This window comes from Alosa pseudoharengus, unplaced genomic scaffold (genome assembly GCF_046254945.1).
Source record: "Alosa pseudoharengus isolate Yale_2024_CS ecotype anadromous, Long Island Sound unplaced genomic scaffold, YU_APseudo_1.1 YU_APseudo_1.1_scf_18, whole genome shotgun sequence".
NCBI classification, from domain to species: Eukaryota; Metazoa; Chordata; class Actinopteri; order Clupeiformes; family Clupeidae; genus Alosa; species Alosa pseudoharengus.
The window spans coordinates 24,344,922-24,366,144 of NW_027468650.1; the positions used below are offsets into that span (position 1 = coordinate 24,344,922).

At 41.1% G+C, this 21,223-nt stretch overlaps 1 protein-coding gene across 2 annotated transcripts; it reads left to right on the forward strand.

Annotated features, from left to right (window-relative positions):
• The first annotated feature begins 598 nt into the window (after positions 1–598).
• abcf2b (ATP-binding cassette, sub-family F (GCN20), member 2b) lies at positions 599–20,013 on the forward strand. Of its 2 annotated transcripts, none has more exons than XM_076290680.1 (15): positions 599–675; positions 1,671–1,828; positions 2,145–2,357; positions 2,785–2,967; positions 3,936–4,107; positions 4,526–4,621; positions 4,830–4,932; positions 5,717–5,812; positions 7,511–7,630; positions 17,121–17,210; positions 17,310–17,420; positions 17,543–17,605; positions 18,686–18,814; positions 19,071–19,274; positions 19,479–20,013. In XM_076290680.1, exons 2-15 carry the CDS (start codon positions 1,693–1,695, stop codon positions 19,593–19,595), a joined length of 1,833 nt encoding a protein of 610 aa, XP_076146795.1. In that variant the 5' UTR covers positions 599–675; positions 1,671–1,692; the 3' UTR covers positions 19,596–20,013. The 2 variants fall into 2 exon arrangements, with proteins under 2 accessions (XP_076146795.1, XP_076146796.1); XM_076290681.1 differs by having other exon boundaries at positions 623–675; positions 1,691–1,828.
• Positions 20,014–21,223: the final 1,210 nt, after the last annotated feature.

The following is a 21,223-nucleotide window of genomic DNA, read 5'->3' on the forward strand; positions in this document are numbered from 1 at the left end:
AGGGAGTAAAGAAAATCCAGTTGACAGCATGCTCCTATTTTAGTATAACCCATGTTGATGCATACCCTGTAGTTAAAAACCAATAAAACATAATATAAATACCTAAATTAGACTACACTCTTTGAGATAGTTGCGTATTTCTAGTTGATTACTGTACAACTAATATCATTTAGCCTACATTTGTTTGACTTTTTATGTAGGTTATCTAGATTGAAAATGGGGCAACGCAGCAGGGACATGTCTGTGAAATGATGACGAGGGAAAATTCCTCATATTTCATCAGAAGTAAACTCAAGTAAACTAACTTGCTCTCGAAATATCATGTTTGACCCTTGAAAAAAAGTTTTTGACATATTATGACGCATAACTGCATGACTCCTCAAATGTGCTAAATGATTCTGTGTTGCCTGTTTATTCTGTAAAATAAATTTAAAAAAAAGTAAATGTATAAAGTAATAAAATAAATACAAATTAATAAAGTAAATTACAGTATTTTGGGAAGCCAACGGGTGCAAGACCTATTTCTAGGCCCTCCCAGAGGGGCGGAGCCTGAATTTTACCGCCCTTGACCAAATATGGTATGACGACTCATCATCTGCTCGGTGTGTGGAGGAGAGAAACGCGCGTTGTTGTCGCCACATTTGGTACAGAGTGTCCCAGATCACAGTGACCAAGGTAAGACATCTCCTAAGCCATGTGTATATATAATTACAAATAATTGCATTAGCATTGTTATTAAAATGATTTATCGTCCACAAATGTTGACCATGGGAAAACTGACATTGTCGGATATGTTGTGTGAAGACAAGATAACTTATCTAGCTCTTGGACACAACGTGGATGTCAGTCAACGTGGATGTCAGCCGATTAATATTTTAATGCAGTGATAATACTTAGAAGTACGACAGCAGTAATACAGAATGGAAAATGCGTTACTCATGGCGATTGAGAATTGACACATTGCAGGCTATGCCTGTCAGCTAATGCTAAAGTTACTACAGGTTGTTTAGTACCTTCTAAACCTGCCTTTGGCTTATTAGCAAATAATAGCTATGTTAGCAAATGACCGGTGTTTGGTTAGAACAGGTAATCATGCTTAAACAGAAGGCTAGATGTCACCGAGTTGCGTTTTTAAAATTGAAAGTCATCTCATATCATGTCTCTAAGGCTGTCAGTGTCAGATGATATTTAATGTTAGCTTGCTCTCTATCCGCTATGCCTATGGTAACTTGCGAATTCCAGATAGCTAACGTTAGCGGCCTAGTTGTCGCAAGACTTGGCATACAGTCCCGAAAGCACTGTGCTAAGTGCGCAGTGCTGCCATGCGCTGTTTTTCCGAATAATCTCCCAATGCGCCCAGCGCGTTACATAACATCTTGCCGGTCTTGTTTTAGCTGACAGAATCGCATATTGGTTCATCAAATGTTTGTTCGGAACTGCAGTTTTCCCTGACATCTGTAAGTTGAATATGAAACGTTGAAACAAAGTTGGTGATCATTTTAGTCACCTACATGAACACAATTGAGCACATGTATTACTACTGATACGAATCATGTACATCATAACGTGCTGTAAATGTGTGAGGATAAATTCAAGCTAAGTCAGTGTTGCATAATGCAGCCAGCAGCCAATACTTCTGGGGTCACCGACAGGGCAATATTTTGTCTTAGGTTGCTGTCCTTTTCCGCAGCCATGCCCTCTGACCTGGCCAAGAAGAAGGCTGCGAAAAAGAAGGAGGCAGCCAAGGCCCGCCAACGTGTCAAAAAGACAGAGGAGGTGAACGGCGAGGGAGATCAAGAGAACCAGCAAAATGGAACTGTCAATGGAGGTGGGTACAATGCCAGCGGTATGCTGAATACAGCTGTAGCATAAACACTGAGAAACATGGGTTTGTTTTAATCAGTTGAATAGTTTTTTTCATTACTCTGTGATACAGCTTTTTCCTAGTAAGATGGCCTGCATATGTGTTTAAACTAGCAGTACAATTTCGAATCAAAACAAACACTTTGTATTTTTTCCACAACTGCACACCTAACTTTTACAAACATTGTCTTGAATCCAGCCCATGATTTAGTCTCCTGAAGCTGCTCATCTGACATTCAACCCCAGTTTCAATCTTTCTTTATATTTATTTATTCCTGCAGACGTGGCGTCACTCACAAAGGAGCTGGATGAGTTTGAGCTGCGGAAGATGGAGGCGCGAGCCGTGACTGGGGTGCTGGCGTCTCACCCCAACAGCACGGATGTGCACATCAGCAGCCTCTCGCTCACTTTCCACGGCCAGGAGCTCCTGAGCGACACCAGCCTGGAACTCAACTCGGGCCGCCGCTATGGACTCATCGGCCTCAACGGCACAGGTACAGACACCTCTCTGGGTGGCTTACAGCATCTTCACTTGTATTTAGCGATAGCATTGTCCACTTGTGATCCAGCCACCCAAGAAGCATTTTAACACCAAGTGTTAACAGGAAGTATGTGGCATAGACGTTTATGTGGTTATTATGAGGGGAAATGGATGGACATAGTTGTTATTAGACAGTTCAATGGTCTAGCCCTGAAGCTGCCGGTCTTCAGATCAATTCATGCTTGTGTTCAGCAAATGAGCACTTGGAATGTATAATCCATTGACCTTTACATTTGCAGCTGTAATGGTAGAAGTCCATGTGAATTTGTGCATGATGTATTTTACTCTTTTAATGCTTTCCCATCACATACCATGATTTCTTAATGTATCAGCTCTATTCAGCATCTATTCATTAATCCACTCTGGCTTCTTACCAACAGGCAAGTCCATGCTGTTGTCAGCTATTGGTCATCGCGAGGTCCCCATCCCTGAGCATATTGACATCTACCACCTGACACGTGAGATGGAGCCCAGTGAGAAGACAGCACTGCAGTGTGTTATGGAAGTGGATGAGGAGAGGCTCAAGCTGGAGAAGGAAGCTGAACGACTAGCACACGAAGACGGTGAGTGGGACACCTGCACACTTTCTCTCTGGATCTCCCTCTCTCACACACACACACACACACACACTGTTATGGCATAGGGGTAAGGCCACAACATAAGAGCGAGAAGTTAGATTTTAACTAACCTGCGGATTTATTAACCAAATCAAATTAACCAAATAACAAACAAACAAACAAAGAGTGTGAGTATGTTTGCAGTGTGTCTGAGTGCAGTATTGCATGTCCAAAACCCAAAGCAAGAAAGGCCCTCTCAAGGAGAGGGAAAGCAGCCCTTTTATTTGGACACCTGCACACAGTTGCTGCTCATCAGCTCATTAGCTCCTGGGGCCTCCTGACACACCTGTAGACAAAAGAGACAACAAGCAGAAGGGCTAACAGGCCGTCACACACACACACACACACACAAACGTTTCTGAAGAACTAGCCCTGCTGTTATTTTCTGCAGTTGAATTGCATGAAATGATTGTATTATATTTTTATGAACCCAGTTCCATTCATTCAATCGTTCAAATCGTAGTTATGTGTTATGAATCAGATATGTTGGAGAGTATCAAAGAAAAGACAGTGAACAGTGTAAAGACTAGGGAGCTCTGTATAAGCTAAGCTCACAAAGGCGCTCTGTGTTCCATTATAATTTACAACTTAGCACTAAAGCACAATTTAGTGCAGTAAACCATCTCTGTTTCCTTTTAATAAAACACCCAGTCCATTCTTCACATACATCCATACTTCACACGCAAGTATCGTGAAAGAGCCTAAGCTTTCCAATGATATAACAGTGTCCCACCATCATGTTTCCAATGATATAACAGTGTCCCACCATCATGTTTCCAATGATATAACAGTGTCCCACCATCATGTTTCCAATGATATAACAGTGTCCCACCATCATGTTTCCAATGATATAACAGTGTCCCACCATCATGTTTCTTATATTTGTGTATACCCTCTGCTTGTTTGTGACTCAGCTGAGTGTGAGAAGCTGATGGAGCTGTACGAGCGCCTGGAGGAGCTGGACGCAGACAAGGCGGCGGTGCGCGCCTCCCGCATCCTGCACGGCCTGGGCTTCACCCCGGCCATGCAGCGCAAGAAGCTCAAGGACTTCAGTGGAGGCTGGAGGATGCGCGTGGCGCTGGCCCGGTGAGTGACTGTGCCAGATTTATAATATTGCCTAAGATGTATGCATATAGCCCAGAAAATATGTTTACGGTTTTCCTCAGATTTACTTTTTTTTGCCAAAGTTGAAGCAAGAAAATACATTTGAGCTGGAAATAGGGTATAACAGAATGCAAAGACAGTGATCATAGTTTTCATGTATCCCACATTGTGCATTGCTGTAGGCTAAGTAGGACCACCTGCATTCTCTGTGTAGCAATAGCTGGTATGTTTTTGCCATTTTATCACTCCAAGAATGCTGGACCACTGATAGGCTACATATGGCTATGTGTGTGTGTGTGTGTGTGTGTTAGTGTGTGTGGCTAAATTAACCATTTGCTGTGAAACCTTGCATTCTTGTCCCTGTTAATTTTCTCTTCTCCCCTGTCTTTGTCTCTATTAGAGCTCTGTTCATCAAGCCTTTCATGTTGCTGCTCGATGAGCCCACTAACCACTTAGACTTGGATGCCTGTGTGTGGCTTGAGGAAGAGCTCAAGTCGTGAGTACTTGCCTTTCATTGCTTGGAGTACGTGAATCATTTCTTCCATGATCATATAACTCTTTGCTGGTCTTGAAAGGCAGTTACCAATGTATTTGGTTGGTAGTCAAAAATAGAAACAGGAACTATTACCTTTTTTTAAATAGTTCTAAAATACTTACATTTTAGTTTGTTAGGTGTGTGTTAAGTCATCTTCTTCAACTATCAGGTTCAAGCGAATCCTGGTCCTCATATCACACTCACAAGACTTCCTGAACGGTGTCTGCACTAACATCATCCACCTGCATCAAAGGAAACTCAAGTATTACACGGTAATAAAGAGCAGCCAATTCTCACTGATGTGGGTCACCATAGCTCAGTTAAAAAAAGTAAAGTATACTCCATAAAATGGAGAAAAAATTCTCATTCATAGACACGCATGTAGAAAAAGAATTAACACTTAAAAAAATCATTCATTTTAACACTCACTGTATAGGCAATTAAGACCATGACACATACAAGTATCTAGTCTAGTCTAGTTTCTCTGATGCGTTTTGGTGCGTCAGAAGCTTGCTGGGTTAATGCAAGCTGAGGTAGCACCCTCCTGTCAGATCCCCTGGACATACACCAGGAGTGGATGTTAGGGCCTAAAGCCAACTGGACACTAATCACAGCCATAGAAGGCAGGATCTGATGTCTTTATGGCTGTTTCTAATTATGTCCCCTTGCTGGTGTCTTTGAAGTGACAGAGCGCTAGATACAGGTCTAAGATTAACTGAGTTAGAACACCAACAGCGATTATAATGGCAACCTTTAGAATTTAAATGATGGCTAACTCCTTATTTCTTTTATACAAAGGAATATGGAGACAAACATGCACTGCTTCAAGCTTGGGGGACTTTGTTAACATTTACATTTATTCATTTGACATATGCTTTTAACCAAAGCAATTTACAAAAATGAGGAATAACATTCAAGCTAAAAAGCAGAGGAGACTTTAGGTATCGATTATTATAGAAAGGGAAAGAAATGGGAAGTACATGTTACTAAGTTCTGTGCTATGTTCAGTCAGTGTCAGCTGACGTCTCATGCATGCCTATGTTTAACTGATTGCAGGGCAACTACGACCAGTATGTGAAGACCAGAGAGGAGCTGGAGGAGAATCAGATGAAGCGCTTCAACTGGGAGCAGGACCAGATCTCACATATGAAGGTGAGGCGGCCCAGCCTTGCACGCCTGCAGAGAAGCCTCCCTTTCCCCTTCCCTTTCACACGTGTCTCGTCGACTTGGCACCCTGGCCTGGTTCCCAGGCACGGATTAAGACTAGCCCTTGGCTCGTCGGCAGGCATTCACACGGCATGCTGTATGCCAAGTAGACCACTTGGTCAACTTATACAGCCGTTTGGACAAGGCACCGAGGTGTTGCCCCCCATATCTCATTGACACACTGAGAAGCACACCTGTCACACACCTGATTTCATGAATTTAGTGTTGTACAGTTAGGAAAAAAATTATTCATACCCCTGGCAAATATTGATTTATTGTTTTTTTCTTGATTTATTGATTTATTTATTTTTTCTCTTGACCAAGTTTGTTGTGGCTGAAAATGACATTGCCACATGCCAAAAGATTGTAAGACAATGTGGGAGAAACATTAAATAAAAAAAATAAGTCTTGTTTAACATTTTAATGTCTTCCAACCTTTAGGGGGACTCGAGTCACATGACTTGACTCGAGTCAGACTCGAGTCACATTTTTTAGGACTTGAGACTTGCTTGATCAACATGTATAAAAGACTCGACTTGACTTTGACTTGCTATTCATGACTTGAGACTTGACTTAGACTTGAGACAAATGACTTGAAATGACTTGATTTTAAAAAATTTTCATAGATATAAAGGAGTTAACTTTACGATTTTAGAAAATCTCCTTAGGTGCTGTTGCATGCGTCACGCGAGCGAACCTGTCATTGTTACCAAGTGACGCGACAGACTTATGTTAAAATGTGTGAAATATCAAAGTGAAACATTTCTAAACATTCTAAGTTTAATCTTGATATATAGCGAAAATGTTGCCAATGTAACCTAAAGTAAGCGCCTCTCTTTCTCCCTCCCTCTTAAACACGTCCCTGTTCCATACGTTACAGCCTAGTAGTAGGCTAACAACAGTAAGTAGGCCTAGCTAACTGCCAGAAATCAGCATAGAAAAGTAGCTTACTTCACATGTTAGGCTTATGTATAATATGATATAGCATTGACGGTCCTAAACCCTCCTAAAACCCATTGCGCTGTCGCGCTTTTCAAAGTTTGGCAGTGACATCGGCGGCAGCGGCGTTTGATTGATTGATTAGTTCACTTTTTCAACATTATTGGGTCCCTCGAGATGTGACAGGTCAGGACAGGTGTAACTTGAACTGTTTGAATATATTTTCATGATTTGATGTAGCTTACCTAATATTTGAGGCATATTGAAACAATAATTGGCTATTTTATAATAGGTCTACTTGAAATACATTTATTTTTATTCGTATACATTTCATCTTATTCTATAATTCGTTCAGATGTAGGCTATGTGGCTTGAATGAATGCAATGTCTATTTGTTTGTTACAAATAAAACTCCAGCAGTTCATAACTAGCCTATTGTAGCATATTTTAAAATGGAAAATGGGTAAATCATCATGAATTTGTATGATTTGGCTATGACTTGACTTGACTTGCTTGACCCAAGCTATGACTTGACTTGACTTGCTTGACTGTCACAAAAAATGACTTGGACTTGCTTGAGACTTGAAGGTTAAGACTTGAGACTTGCTTGTGACTTGCACATGTGTGACTTACTCCCACCTCTGCCTTTAGCCATGTGGCAGTGTCATTTTCAGTCATTTTCTTTTTTCTGTGTGTCCTGAGTAGAACTACATAGCACGGTTTGGTCACGGCTCTGCCAAGCTGGCCAGGCAGGCACAGAGCAAGGAGAAGACCCTGCAGAAGATGGTCGCCTCTGGCCTGACTGAGCGAGTTGTCAATGACAAGGTGAGGCTCTGTCCACTTTCAAGCATGTTTGTGATTCTACAACTCTAATGTCTCCACATTCCTCCTCCTTATCCTCCACTGCAACTTAGAGCTCGGTTAACCACTAGTTGTTTCAGATGAGTATAACGTCAGAATATCATGCAAGTCCGAACAGTGATAATAATTGAATTATCACTACAGCTAAAGTCCTGTAGAGACACATGACTGACTTAGCCCTCCTCTCATAAAAGTGGTTTTGTGATGAAGTTATATTTGCCATTTAGATGGTGACGCACATGGCCACAGTACACATGCTCTCAGCCTCTTACAGCAGTAGGTCCTAATATATATATTTAAGCCTGAGGGAACATTCTGACTAGATTCTCATATTGTCTCTAGATGGCACCAGCAGTTCAAAAATGTTTGTGGTTTCTCACTAAAATAACTATAGAGATATGACTCCAGAGCAATAACCATAATGGATTACAGATAGCAGTTGCAGGATGCTCAATGTTGTGTCCAGGGTTCTAAATTAACACCCGCCAAATGCGGGTTAAAATTCATTTTGGCGGGTGTTAATAAAAACTTACTAGCCAGTTTGGCCGGTGATGCATGAGGCATTACATGCATGATACATAAAGGCTCTGTTCTTGGTCATATATCCCCCTGGCAGTACTTCCTACATTTCCCATGACCACTGTGCCGTAATGCTACGTGATGACGTTTCATACACCCATTGGCTGCACGCAGTTTGCAGTGAAACCAGCGCGAGAGACCATGGACACGAACGGAGCGTCTACCAGAAAACACAAGGAATTAGAAGAATGAACGGAGCCAGAGCAGGGAGCATAGACTGAAAGAGGAGGGAGTTAGCCAGTAAAGTAAAGTAAAAAGTACATAACACATGTACATAACACAAATACATAACGTGTTACGAAATCGCAACGCAATTAACGCATTTTGTTTACCTATTTCCTTTGTGGGGGGCTGATGTCATGTAAGGAGGCCGCAAAACCTGAAGCAGCAAGATCGTTTATTTTATTGTCTATGGAGTTAGCTGAAGATGGAACGTGAGGAGCTTGTAGCGAAAATTTTCAGTTTTAAGAAGTTGCCTGATCAGTGATCACCACCACCAGACGCATCACGCACTGTGCATAGGGCAAGAGAGACAGAGGAGGGACCAACATTCAGCCAATAAATAGTAGCTGTACTGCAAACTGTTTTTCACTCTTGTTAGAGAAAGTAGGCTATACAATGAACGCGTCTGAGCGCGCACGAGAGGGAGAGAAAACGATTGGCAGGTTCCAGCTGGCTTGTCATTGTTGATGATAATTGATGTCTCCTTTTTATTAAGAAGAGGAATGAAGCAGGGGATGATATCGACAAAGAAATAGATAGATAGTAGGGCTGCACAATTAATCGAATTTTAATCACGATCACGATTTTGGCTTCCCACGATCAAATTTGCGTGATCGAGCGATATTAAAAATGCGTGCTCTACCCATAGAACCAACCTGGCAACCCATAGAGCGCTCCGCTACAAAACAAATCAAGTGCTCCTTAAACCTGTCTGACCATGTGCCTGCATGCAGCCTACCAATCTGCTCAGCCTGATGCACTGATCAGTTTGGATGCACTGTGGACTAGTAGCATTATGTTAACTATTAGTAGGCCAGTTAGACTATACAAAAAATGACGATCAAAAATCAAATGTGTGGCACAGCAGAAGGCCAGAGCTTGTCCCTCGATACGGATCATCCGTTGTTCGAAAATACTTCGGATTTCAGGCAAGTGAAGTTAACCAAAAACATAAGCAAAGCAGGGCTCTCAACTCATACCTACATGAAACACATCACATGACGTAAACCACACATGCCTTTTTTAATCACGTTAACTTTTAGTCCTTGTTTGGTTTCTCATGGCTTCCTTCGATATAGCCAATTAATAAGAGTTGAGCTAACAACGGGATCCGTGAATTTTATTCATGTATTTTATAAGCTACATGTGCAACCTACAATACATAAGCGTTTCAAGACACAGCCTACTTAAAACGAGTGAACAATAATGAAAATGTAGCCTATACGTCAGTGTTTTACATATCAACGAATGACTAAACCATGTCCAAACTGCGGCCCGCCACGCACTTTAATCCGGTCCCCGCCGAGCATTTATTAGTTTATCATAGGCCGATCGCTATTTTTTTCCAGCGATAGACGACGACGTGGTTAACTTTAGGCTACCCTACTGCAAACTGCTTCACACTCTTCTTAGAGAACGTTTACAATGTCAATGTCAAAACGGCTTGTTACATCGAGATACATATCTCCATTGCAGCAGATCTAACTACGTTATGTTACTCCATTTAATTGGGAACGCATTTGAGCGTGCACAAGAGGGAGAGAGCACGATGAATCATAAAGATTGGGCACTTCTGGATAAGTTTTTGATTTTTGGCAGGGTGTTAGGTATAGGCCTAAGGTTTTCAAAAATCCATGGATACAAGTTGGGGTGGCCCCCCTAGTGGCAGTTATCCATAAAATCCAAAATGGCCCCCGCCAAAAAGAAAAAAGGTTATATCTCAGCTTCCTTTAGTCTTAAATTGTTGTATAATGTATTTTCTCTACTTTGTTTGATACAAGGAATCCAATTTTGATATGTTCTTCTTATTTTAAGTCCATTTCCATGTTAAATCTAGTATCATGGTCATATTTAGCTCAACTGTCAATATCTCTGAAAAAGTCACATTGAAATATTACTCAGGTCCCTAGACCCATATTTTACCTCCAAGGTATGCTTTTTCTTTGTTGATTGGACAGGTCACTATCACTATAGTGTCAAAAATCACATGTTGTGACCAAAAGGACCATTGTTGAGGCCTTAAATAAACACAAATTCAGAACTATGCCACAGTGAAAAGTTACAGTACATTAGGCTTTTCAACATGTTAAGGATCAATATTACATTTTAGTCAAATAACACAAAAAAAACAATTCATACTTAAACCAGAGACTTTCTAATGAGGAGACACTTACTCAAAAAATCCTCCATAGAAATGCATGAGCTTAGTTTGTAACGGCAATATGGCAGTTGTCTACGCAAATCACACCCCTTCCGCGGCAAAATGTTGACATGTGAATCCATTGAGCCAATCATGTGCTGTGTTGTGAATACATTGAGCCAATAATGTAGTGTGTTGTGAATACATCGTGCCAATCATGTGTTGTGATCTCACCGCTGGAGCAAGATTGGTGTTGTGAAGCCTTGCGCACGCGCATTTTTGCCGAAATGGATGCCTTTTGAGTGCCCAAAAAGCGTTGCAATATGGCCGCCAAGTGGAGGGACTTGCCTAAAAGGACTTTGCTTAAACATCATGTATTTATTCAAAGAGGTCGGGGGGATTGAATCCAGGGATTTGAGGCCATGAGTGAAAAGAAGCTTCCGGGTTTCATTGACTGTCATGACACCGCAGTTCTTACTATACATGAGTACAGTCCATCATTTGAGAACTTGCATGTGCAGGATCAAATCCCTGGATTCAATCTCCCCGACCCATCATGCCTTATTCCAGCATGGAAAGCGTGCCCTGCACACTGCAGCTTTTGTCTGGAAGCAGTCCCTCTCCAAAACTCCAGAGATTCCAGACCCCAGTGAGTGGGGTTGGGAATGGAATGACAGAACCAAAGTCTGGGTGCCATATTGGACAGATCTGGAAGATGCCAGCAAGTGATGCTCACTCCTCCTCAACTGTGGCTGTGTGGTTGCCTGTATGTAGGATTGCCAACTTCCTCAACCCCAAATGAGGGACACTTCACTTCAAATGCGGGACCCCCCCCCCCAAAAAAAAAAAAAAAAAAAATTACAAATGGTGTACTGTCACTTTAAGAGCATTGTCTCCACGGTATTCATAATATTTTGCCAGCTCCATTCAAATATAGTCAAGTCAAGTCAGTTTTATTTTTAAAGCGCATTTAAACATGCACAGAGTGCAACCCAAAGCGCTCCACAAACAAGACACATAACAAGACAAAAGATGCCGGATGGAGCGGCGTAGTCGCCAGCGTGCCCATGACATCAAGACATGACAAATACATTTAAAAAATAACAAATACAAAAAATGCTGGAACGAGAGATCCCTTCGACCAGACAGTGAAGTGCAGCACCGCTCACGGATGGATGGAAGGATGTCCGATGCCCAGCTAGGGCAAAAGCTAGCCATAGCAAGCTCCCAATGGACAAACGTCAACGACATCAGCTGACTTAGAAGCAGTAAAAAGGACTAAGAATAACATGAAAACTATAAAAAAAAAATAACGTAAATAAATAGGGAAAACATTTAACTAGACAAACCAATACAAAAAATAAACATGACATTACATAAAATTACGAACATTACAATCATGTAATGCATCATGCTAGGAAATATAGCCTATGGTCATTCCACAAACTCTAACATTGTTTGTGCCACATTTAGGCCTATAGCACAATGATAAGTATATTAAGTTGGTGTAAACAACCTTCATTCCTGTGGAAATAGAAGCATGTAATGATGCTAGCTAGATATTTTCTGTTTGCAATTAAAAGTGAATTATGAATCTGGTAGCCACCTAGCTATCTAAGTGGAAAGTGTTTATTCATAATGATTTATTCTGGTCATTGTAAGTGCCACACACATATATTATATATTGTTTTTTTCAGGGGAGTCTAGGCTATTCAGATCTGCCATCATTTCATGTATTAATACTAGCATTGATTTTATTTTGATTTTTAAAGAATTTAAATATAAAAAGTGTATTATAAAAATTCTTATATTTCGACATGTATCTCACCACAGCAAGCTCACAGCTCTACACGAATTTCATGTGTGTGTAGGGCAGACTGTCCTGAATCGGGCAATATAATTGCCATGTTGGAGGGATACTCTGGGGCTGAGCAATTTACAGAAATATTTGCTGTGTGATTTACGGAAATAAATGCCATTTTTTTATTTAGTGATGAAAAATGACCTTTCTGCGATCCATATCTGTGACACGAACTGATCTGACCTGACTTGACCCGAGGTTGCGTGTTAGCCTGCGTGCCTGTGTGTATGCAGTCATAATAATTCTCAACTTTTTACTGCATTGCCATGAACAAAGTAAAGGCAAAAAAGGTGTTTATTTGTTGAACAAATTGGGATGCAATGTGAGCCTTTAATTGGATGCCATGCAGGAATTTGCTAGGATCTCAAAACCGGAATATGAACATGCTTTTCCATAGAGAAACACATGATAGCATTGGATTATAAACATGCTTTGCCACAAGAACAGACAAAAACGTGGGGTAAGTCCAGCTATATGAAGTTATTATTTTGCTGTCACTTCGTCTGTTTTATAACCCAGAAGGATATACTTGGTATCAAATGATTGCTCTGAGTCTCCTCTTTTATCTGACATGCGTGGCATATCTATGCGATCACGGGTCCGCGAGTAATTCAAACGAGAGTAATGAGTGTTCAGCGTTGGTTTGTGTACATGACGTTATTATTTTGCAGTCACTTCGTCTGGTTTTATAAGCCAGAAGGATTGATAAACATGGTACCAATGGATAGCCCTGTGCCCCCTCTTTCATCTGATATGCTTGCCATATCGATGTGATCACGGGTTCGCGAGTAATTCAAACTAGAGTAATGTGTGTGCAGGTGAACGCAGAGAAGTATAGACTGTAAATATGATGCAATTTGATTTAATTTCATGATTTTTTTTTATTTTCATACTTGATCGTACAGACAAGTGTGTAGTCTCGTTGGAAAGCCCCACTTCTGCTCTGTCGTGCAATAAAGGTTTCATCTCGCTGCGATGAACCGTTCCGGAGCAATGTAACAGAGAAGAAAGGGTGTGTTTTTTGACGCACTTTGCGTCAATCGGGTTCTAAGGGTTAAGGGAAACGGATTATTGAAGACTTTTAGACTCACCAATTCCATTACACAAAGGCAATTGACCACTCTTCATATTCTATCAGTCCAAATCACAGTGCGTGCAGCCTATGTCAAAGTGCCCTCACATTTCGTAAATGGTCAGTAGCATAGTGTGAACCGGATAATTCCGCAATCTCCTCGCGTTGTTTTTGTTGTTCTCATGATTTCCTTTTGATCACAAGCCAGCTGGAAACTTCTACCCTCTCTCCCTCTCGTTCCCAATTAAAACGAGTACAGTGTTTCCCCTAGAATTTTTTCCAGCAGCGGTGCTGTTGATCGTAGGAAGACCCCCCCCCACCCCCCCCAAAAAAAAAAAAAAAAAAGAGAAAAATTTGAAAAAATGACTCCTTAAATGGTGACTTCTGGTGGATTTTGTGAAAGAAAGAAAAGAAAATTGAGTTACAAATTATGACATAACCATCAACACAAGCATTTACAAAGCATGATTATTGCAGTACTTGAACAGGATTATTCATGTTTTTCTTTCACCTTTTTCATTTACATTATTAGCATTAGCCACTAGTAATAATTAGTATTAGCAACTGTACACTGTAGGCCACTGTACAAACTATTACTATTTAGAAGATACAGTGCTGTGCATAAGTTAAGACATTTATATATAATAACATTTATTTATTTACGATACATGATGCATTAAAAAATAATTGATGTCCTATTTTTTTTTAATTAAGGCATTAAGACAAAAGGCAAAATATGTTTTTTATTCCTCCCTTTAGCCAATTTCAGCATGGGTGTCTTAACTTTTGCACAGCACTGTATAAACTATATAGACTTCTCTTTCATGCCATTACACTGTATTGGTGCTGTGCAAGTCGAATTGAGTGCCTGTCACTTTAATGCTGTGACGGCCCGTGACGCTGGCTTGATTATCACGGTTTTAAAGGGACACCAGGCAACGTTTTCGTGTTAATTAATCATCTTCGTAAGCCGGTATATGGTTAAATGACTCATTACGGGGCGAATGAAGGCTCTCTCACCCGCCCCTACTGCCTGTAGAAAGAATATCCCACTTGCAAGTTTGGTGTATCCTACCCGCCGACCGAAGCATGATCAGTTTACAGCACAGAGGCAGGCTAACGAAACGCTAGAGATTGTTGCAAACGTGTGTATAATGGCAGAGCCGGCGAAGAAGCAGCGAAAACCCTTGACGGAAGACGCAAAGAAAAGGAAAAGAGCTTCAGACCGAGTGAGGGGGAGTTTCGTAGAGAAAAAGCATCAGGCTTGCCTGGTGTCCCTTTAAGCTAACTTAGTAGCGTTGTTGTGCATGGTGCATAAGAATATGTGGATGAAATGAATTATGTTTCCCATGTCATTTGGTAAAATAAATGGTCAAAAATGTGAAGAAAATCTATCTGGGATTATTATTATTATTATTAATAGGCTAGCTAGACCTTAGTTACACAGCCTAGGTATGTTAGCAACACAGGGCTTGAAAGCATTGCCTGTATCACAAACAAAAACGAAACAATGCGTGGAATTTATCTGGGAATAGGTTACTGAAGGTAGGGGCGAGCTATCTCGCTGGCGTGTTTTAATTTGGTTCCTTGGTTAACATAAGGTATGCTACGTTTTTTTCCACAAAATTGCGTCTGCTAATAAACTTAAACATCAACACAAACAAGCGTGATCTCCTGTGGAATCCCTGACTGCGCCTTCAACGTTAGCCTACTATTATTTGTTGACATGAAACCTGAACGAACGGCAGCTGTTCCTGAAGTTCACTTGCGTCTATTTTTTTTTTTATTAGGCAACTTTTTTTGCAGTGGCGTTTGAATTCCAGGGGCGGCGCTGCACCGCTGATGAATACATTGTAGGGGAAACACTGCAGTAGCATAACGTTCAAGTTAGATCTACTGCATAATAGAGAGACTGAGAGGACCCAAAAAGTATCATCCTTATGTAATATGCTGTTGCTGCATTTTGACATTGTAATCGTTCTCTAAGAAGAGTGAAAAGCAGTTTGCAGTAAAGCTTCTCTGGCTAAATTGTGGCGCCCCTTCTGTCCCTTGGTGCCGTGCGCACAGTGCGAGATGCGCGTGGTTGCGGCGGCACTGGACACTTTGTTCCAGGTGCGTTTACAGTAGCCTACTATTGACAAGTTAACAAGGCCGATGAGCTGTGATTGAAAATCGGGAGTGGTGCTGTCCCTGACGGGAAAAATCAAAATCACCCAAAATACGGGATGTCCCGCACAATTCAGGACGGTTGGCAACCTTACCTGTATGGGCAACTGCCACCGAGCTGGACTTTGCTGTAACACATTGTGCAAGTGTGAGGGAGGCTGTACTAATAATGATGAAGAGTGAAACCAAAAATCTTTGAATAAATACATGATGTTTAAGTATGAATTGTTTTTTTGTGTTATTTGACTAAAATGTAATATTGATCCTTAACATGGTGAAAAGCCTAATAACTTTTCACTGTGGCATAGTTCTGAAGTTGTGTTTATTTAAGGCCTCAACAATGGTACTTTTGGTCACAACATGTGATTTTTGACACTATAATGATAGTGACCTGTCCAATCAACAAAGAAAAGCATACCTTGGAGGTAAAAATATGGGTCTAGGGACCTAGGGGAGGGGATCTAGGGGAGTATTTCAATGTGACAGCACTGTCAATTTTTGACAGTTTATGAGCTAAATATGACTATGATACTACATGGAAATGGACTTAAAATAAGAATAACATATCAAAATTGGATTCCTTGTATCAAACAAAGTAGAGAAAATACATTATACAACAATTTAAGACTAAAGAAAGCTGAGATATAACCTTTTCTCTTTTCGGCGGGGGCCATTTTGGATTTTATGGATAACTGCCACTAGGGGGGCCACCCCAACTTGTATCCATGGATTTTTGAAAACCTTAGGCCTATACCTAACACCCCGCCAAAAATCAAAAACTTATCCAGAAGTGCCCAATTTTCATGAATTGCATCCTAGCTAACAGCCATTAAAGCACAGCACTAGCCATAGGCTATATTTGAGTGGAGCTGGCAAAGAATATTAAAGTGACAGTGCACCATTTATAAATGAATTAAAAAACGTTATTATTATTATTATTATTTGTGTTTATTACACGTCTCTTCACAAGGCAAGTAGAACGCTCCATTGACTTGAATGGGATTTCCTAAAGTTCTAGCGGTCATTATTTCTTGGGAAAGGACCTCTGAAAAAAATAATGACCTCCGCTGCGCGTCGGGGTCCGGTTCGCCCTGTCGGGACTTATTTTACCAATAATGACCGCCATTCTATACATTATCCCTTAGTTATTATTCGCAGTTAAGTCTATATTTGCAGTAATTTAGGGGAGTAAATGTGAGGGGAAGAATTTGTGTGAGCCAGATGTTTAGGAAAACAATATTTTTGTCACTAAAATTAATTAATAATCGTGATAAATAATCGTGATCTCAATATTGATCAGAATAATCGTGATTATCATTTTGGCCATAATCGTGCAGCCCTAATAGATAGATCATCTCATAAACTCATAATTCTCTTATTTTCACCGGTTGTGTCCCCTCACCCAACCCCACAGACGCTGTCATTCTACTTTCCTCCCTGTGGGAAGATCCCGCCTCCGGTCATCATGGTCCAGAATGTCAGCTTCAGATACTCAGAGGACACGGTGAGTTCACTACCTCATCCACACGTCCTTCAGAAATTTCAATTTTTGCTTTGAAATTAATTCAAATTAATACTGATTATTTTTCCATTGCTCTCTCAGCCATGTATATACAAAACCCTGGAGTTTGGTATTGATCTGGACACCAGAGTGGCTCTGGTGGGTCCAAATGGCGCTGGCAAATCCACTCTGCTCAAACTACTGATGGGAGAGGTAGGTCTGAGTTAATGTTATTAGATTACTCCAATCCAGCCCTCTTTTTGGTGTTATTTTTTCCACCACTCTTTGTCCTTTTTTTACTTTAATTTCTAATGTGTGTTTTTCCTTCTCCCCAGTTGCTCCCCACAGATGGTATGATCAGGAAACACTCACACGTAAAGATTGGCAGATATCACCAGGTAAGACCTTTCTGTGGCGTCTCACAGTCCTCCAGGAACAAAAAAAACCTCCTAAATGCTGAGTGACGTTGAGCAGGCAGGTGAGATAGTTCTTAGGGCTGTAACGATACACCAACCTCACGATTCGGTTTGTATCACGATTTTTGACCCACGGTTCGATATGAATCTCGATTTTTCTTTTTTTTTTTTTTTTTTTGGGGGGGGGGGGCTAGACATTTTATTAAATAACATTTTAATAGCCTCCCTTAGAACACCAGAGGATTACAATAATATATCTATTATTTTATATCCTGATATAAAAATATTTTTCTGAATGACTGATATTTATGACGGCACACTTTATGCAGATTAGCCTATAGCCTAGGCCTACTATTTTTTTATTACAACTCTACCTCTTTAATTCAGCTGTCTGGTTGAAGCCTGGAAATATTGTAAACAAAGTAGCATATAGCTTAGCCTATCATAGTCTACTGATTGACTGTTCAGTTTCCCCATGTGTGTTTAAGTTTCAAGGTAATACTTGTTCTCCTTGGGACAGGCCCTTTTGGGAAACGTTGGTATTGAGATGATCAGTCAACTTCAATGCAAGAGTTTTAAACAAATATGTGCAGCATGCTAATGATGCTAGGCGGATTTAATAGTAATTTAGCTAGTCGTCTATGCGTCCTTGCTTTCACGATTGTGAATGTTTTATTTAAGTCGCGCGTGTTCATTGAGCAGGAGAGGGAGGGAGAGTGAGAGGGAGGGAGCGCGAGAGAGAGCGGGGCAAGGAGAGGGGGTTTACTTCTATACTATTTGGTAAAGTTGCACACATAGTCTACAATGAAAGCAAGGAGAGGTATGAAATTATTATTTATTTGTTTTTGGACAACGTAGGCTACCGATAAGTAAAGCGGGAGTTGTGGGTTGCTTTTGCGGCCGCATAAGCTGCAAAGCACTGCGTGAAACACTAGAAAGGGTGTGTCGCGATTCTGCCTTTTCACACCGCGACACAGTATCGTGGATATGAATGTAGCGATTTCGGTTTCGAATCGTAAATCGTTACAGCCCTAATAGTTCTACCCTCGTGTTCCCCTGCAGCACCTGACAGAGCAGCTGGAGCTCGACCTGACTCCTCTGGAGTACATGATGAAGTGCTACCCCGAGATCAAAGAGAAGGAAGAGATGAGGAAGATCATCGGTCGCTACGGCCTGACAGGAAAACAGCAGGTGAGCAGATGGAACCTGTCATCTGTATGTATTTTTGTTAACCTAATGTTTGTTAATCTAATGTAATGAACTTTTAACCTAAATATCATATTGTTATACAGTCGGAACCCAGGAAGAATAGCTGGGACTAATGTCCCATCTAATGGGGATTATATAACCAATAAACCCGCATCCATGTTGTCTATATAGGAACTCTACATTTTACGTTTATTATTTTCGAGCTTCATCTCCTCCTTCTCTTCCTCGTACTCTTCAGGTGAGTCCCATCAGGAACTTGTCGGATGGGCAAAAGTGCCGTGTGTGCTTCGCCTGGCTGGCTTGGCAGAACCCCCATATGCTGTTTCTAGACGAGCCTACTAATCATCTGGACATTGAGACCATCGATGCACTGGCAGAAGCCATCAACGAATTTGAGGGCGGCATGATGCTAGTCAGCCATGACTTCCGACTCATTCAGCAGGTACAGCTGCCTTGGTCGGATGTCTGTTGGCTGGTTAAAGACTAAAACAGGCTATCTAACATATTTCAATTGTCAATGACTGCTGTTCTCTTTGTCAGTCTAAGTTCTAGTCTGAATTCACATAAGATATTTGTGACTCAATGTGTATCTGTATTGCTAACTAGAACCGCTTTGGCTAATTGACTTCCAATCCTTTTCTTCTAGGTGGCTAATGAGATCTGGGTGTGTGAGAAGCAGACTATCACCAAATGGAACAGAGACATCTTGGCATACAAGGAGCACCTAAAATCCAAAATTGACAAACAGACACATGACGTCTGAAGCTTTGGGGTCCAGAACAAGAACAGTAGTGGATTACAGACAGCAGATGCAGGATGCTCAGTGTCCCCCCCCTTTCCCCCCTTTTGTGGACTCGCACATTTCAACCCCCACACGCATCTTTTTCCCCCACAAAAGCACATAAGGCATGAGTGAGGGAGCCAGTGCTAGTGGACGTACCTGACAAGTTTCAAAATGCATTGTGGACTGCATTCCATTGTCATTACCAGGTGTTCTCGGCAAATAATTCACAATATCAGTCATAGAATGTGCACAGCATCTCATGCATTATGTCAAAGCAACACTTCAACACAGCATTTTTACTTTTTTTGCGCCGTTCGGGGCATGAGATGTCTTGAATGTCTTATTTAATATTTTTATGCCAATAGTAACGTCACAATAAATATGTGCATTTCTAGTAGTTTTGGTGAAAATGCCCAGTGTTCCAAATGTTCTTTAAAAATGAATCAAGAAATTTAGTTAGCCAGGATATTAGTCAAATTTGTAAAAGACCAGTAATGGGTGACAGAACCAAAAGGTGGGGTGAAGGGGTTGTGCAACTCATTTCCTTTCTAGAGATTCTATATTAGAAATTGAGGGAGATACTTGCTTTTACATCTAAAGTAGAGCACACAATTATGAGTCTGACAATGACATTATGTGAAAAAGAAATTAAAATGCCTGAAAATGAAAGCCTTTGAAAGCTTAAACTTCATTTAATTTATGGAAACTCCATGGTCAGTAGTGACACCTAAGGGATACAGCCATTTGAAATACTTAGTAATCAGTTATGCAATAAATAAGCAGAGTTCAGGTCAGCTTTGTTTTATTATAACCAGAATCATAGGATAATATCCAGTAAAGAGCCAGAGGGTGCGGAGATCAGGTACATCATTGGTCACATTTGTCCGTTAAGGAAACAAATAAGAACTGATGTTAAAAGAAGCAAAAGAAAGGAAGCAGTTGAAGCATTAAATACACTGCACATTACCTCCTGTAACCATTCCTAGGGTTTTCATTGCTCTGGACTCGTAGACGCAGTGTTGGACCATCAGGAAGGAAGGCCATTTCTGTTGGGTTGTTCCTACCACGTGATTGGTAGAGCCTGCCCTGCTCATAATGGTTAAAGGCCCTCACAAGATACCTGGTCTGGGGTCGGAGTTGGATTAACCGCTTGCGGTCAGTCAAGGCTTTGTGCCTTCCCTCAAAAGACTGATGCAAGTCAGCGTCTCCTCTGGCACTACCACTTGATGCATCTTCAGTTTCAACAGTGGGAGACTTGCCAACTCGAGGTGGTTCTTCTGGGGAGTTCTGTGATGTTGGATCTTCTGTGAATGGATGAAGTTCACTGACTTGGTCTTCATCAGTTGTTGCCCAGTTTTTCAAAAAGTCAATTGAGCCATCAACTTGACTGGGAGAATTAATGTGGGAAGCAGGTCTAATTTTAGCAGGTTGTGTGAATATCTTTTGGTTTGGTGCTTCGTCCCTCTGGGGAAGGTAAGACATGTCAAAGTCACTTCCACCAGGGTGAGCAGGTAGTCTGTGACTTGAGCCAAACATCTGTGACTTGAGCCAAACATCAGAACTTACACTCTGAATAGGCACACCGTTACTGGACACAAGTCTTTGAA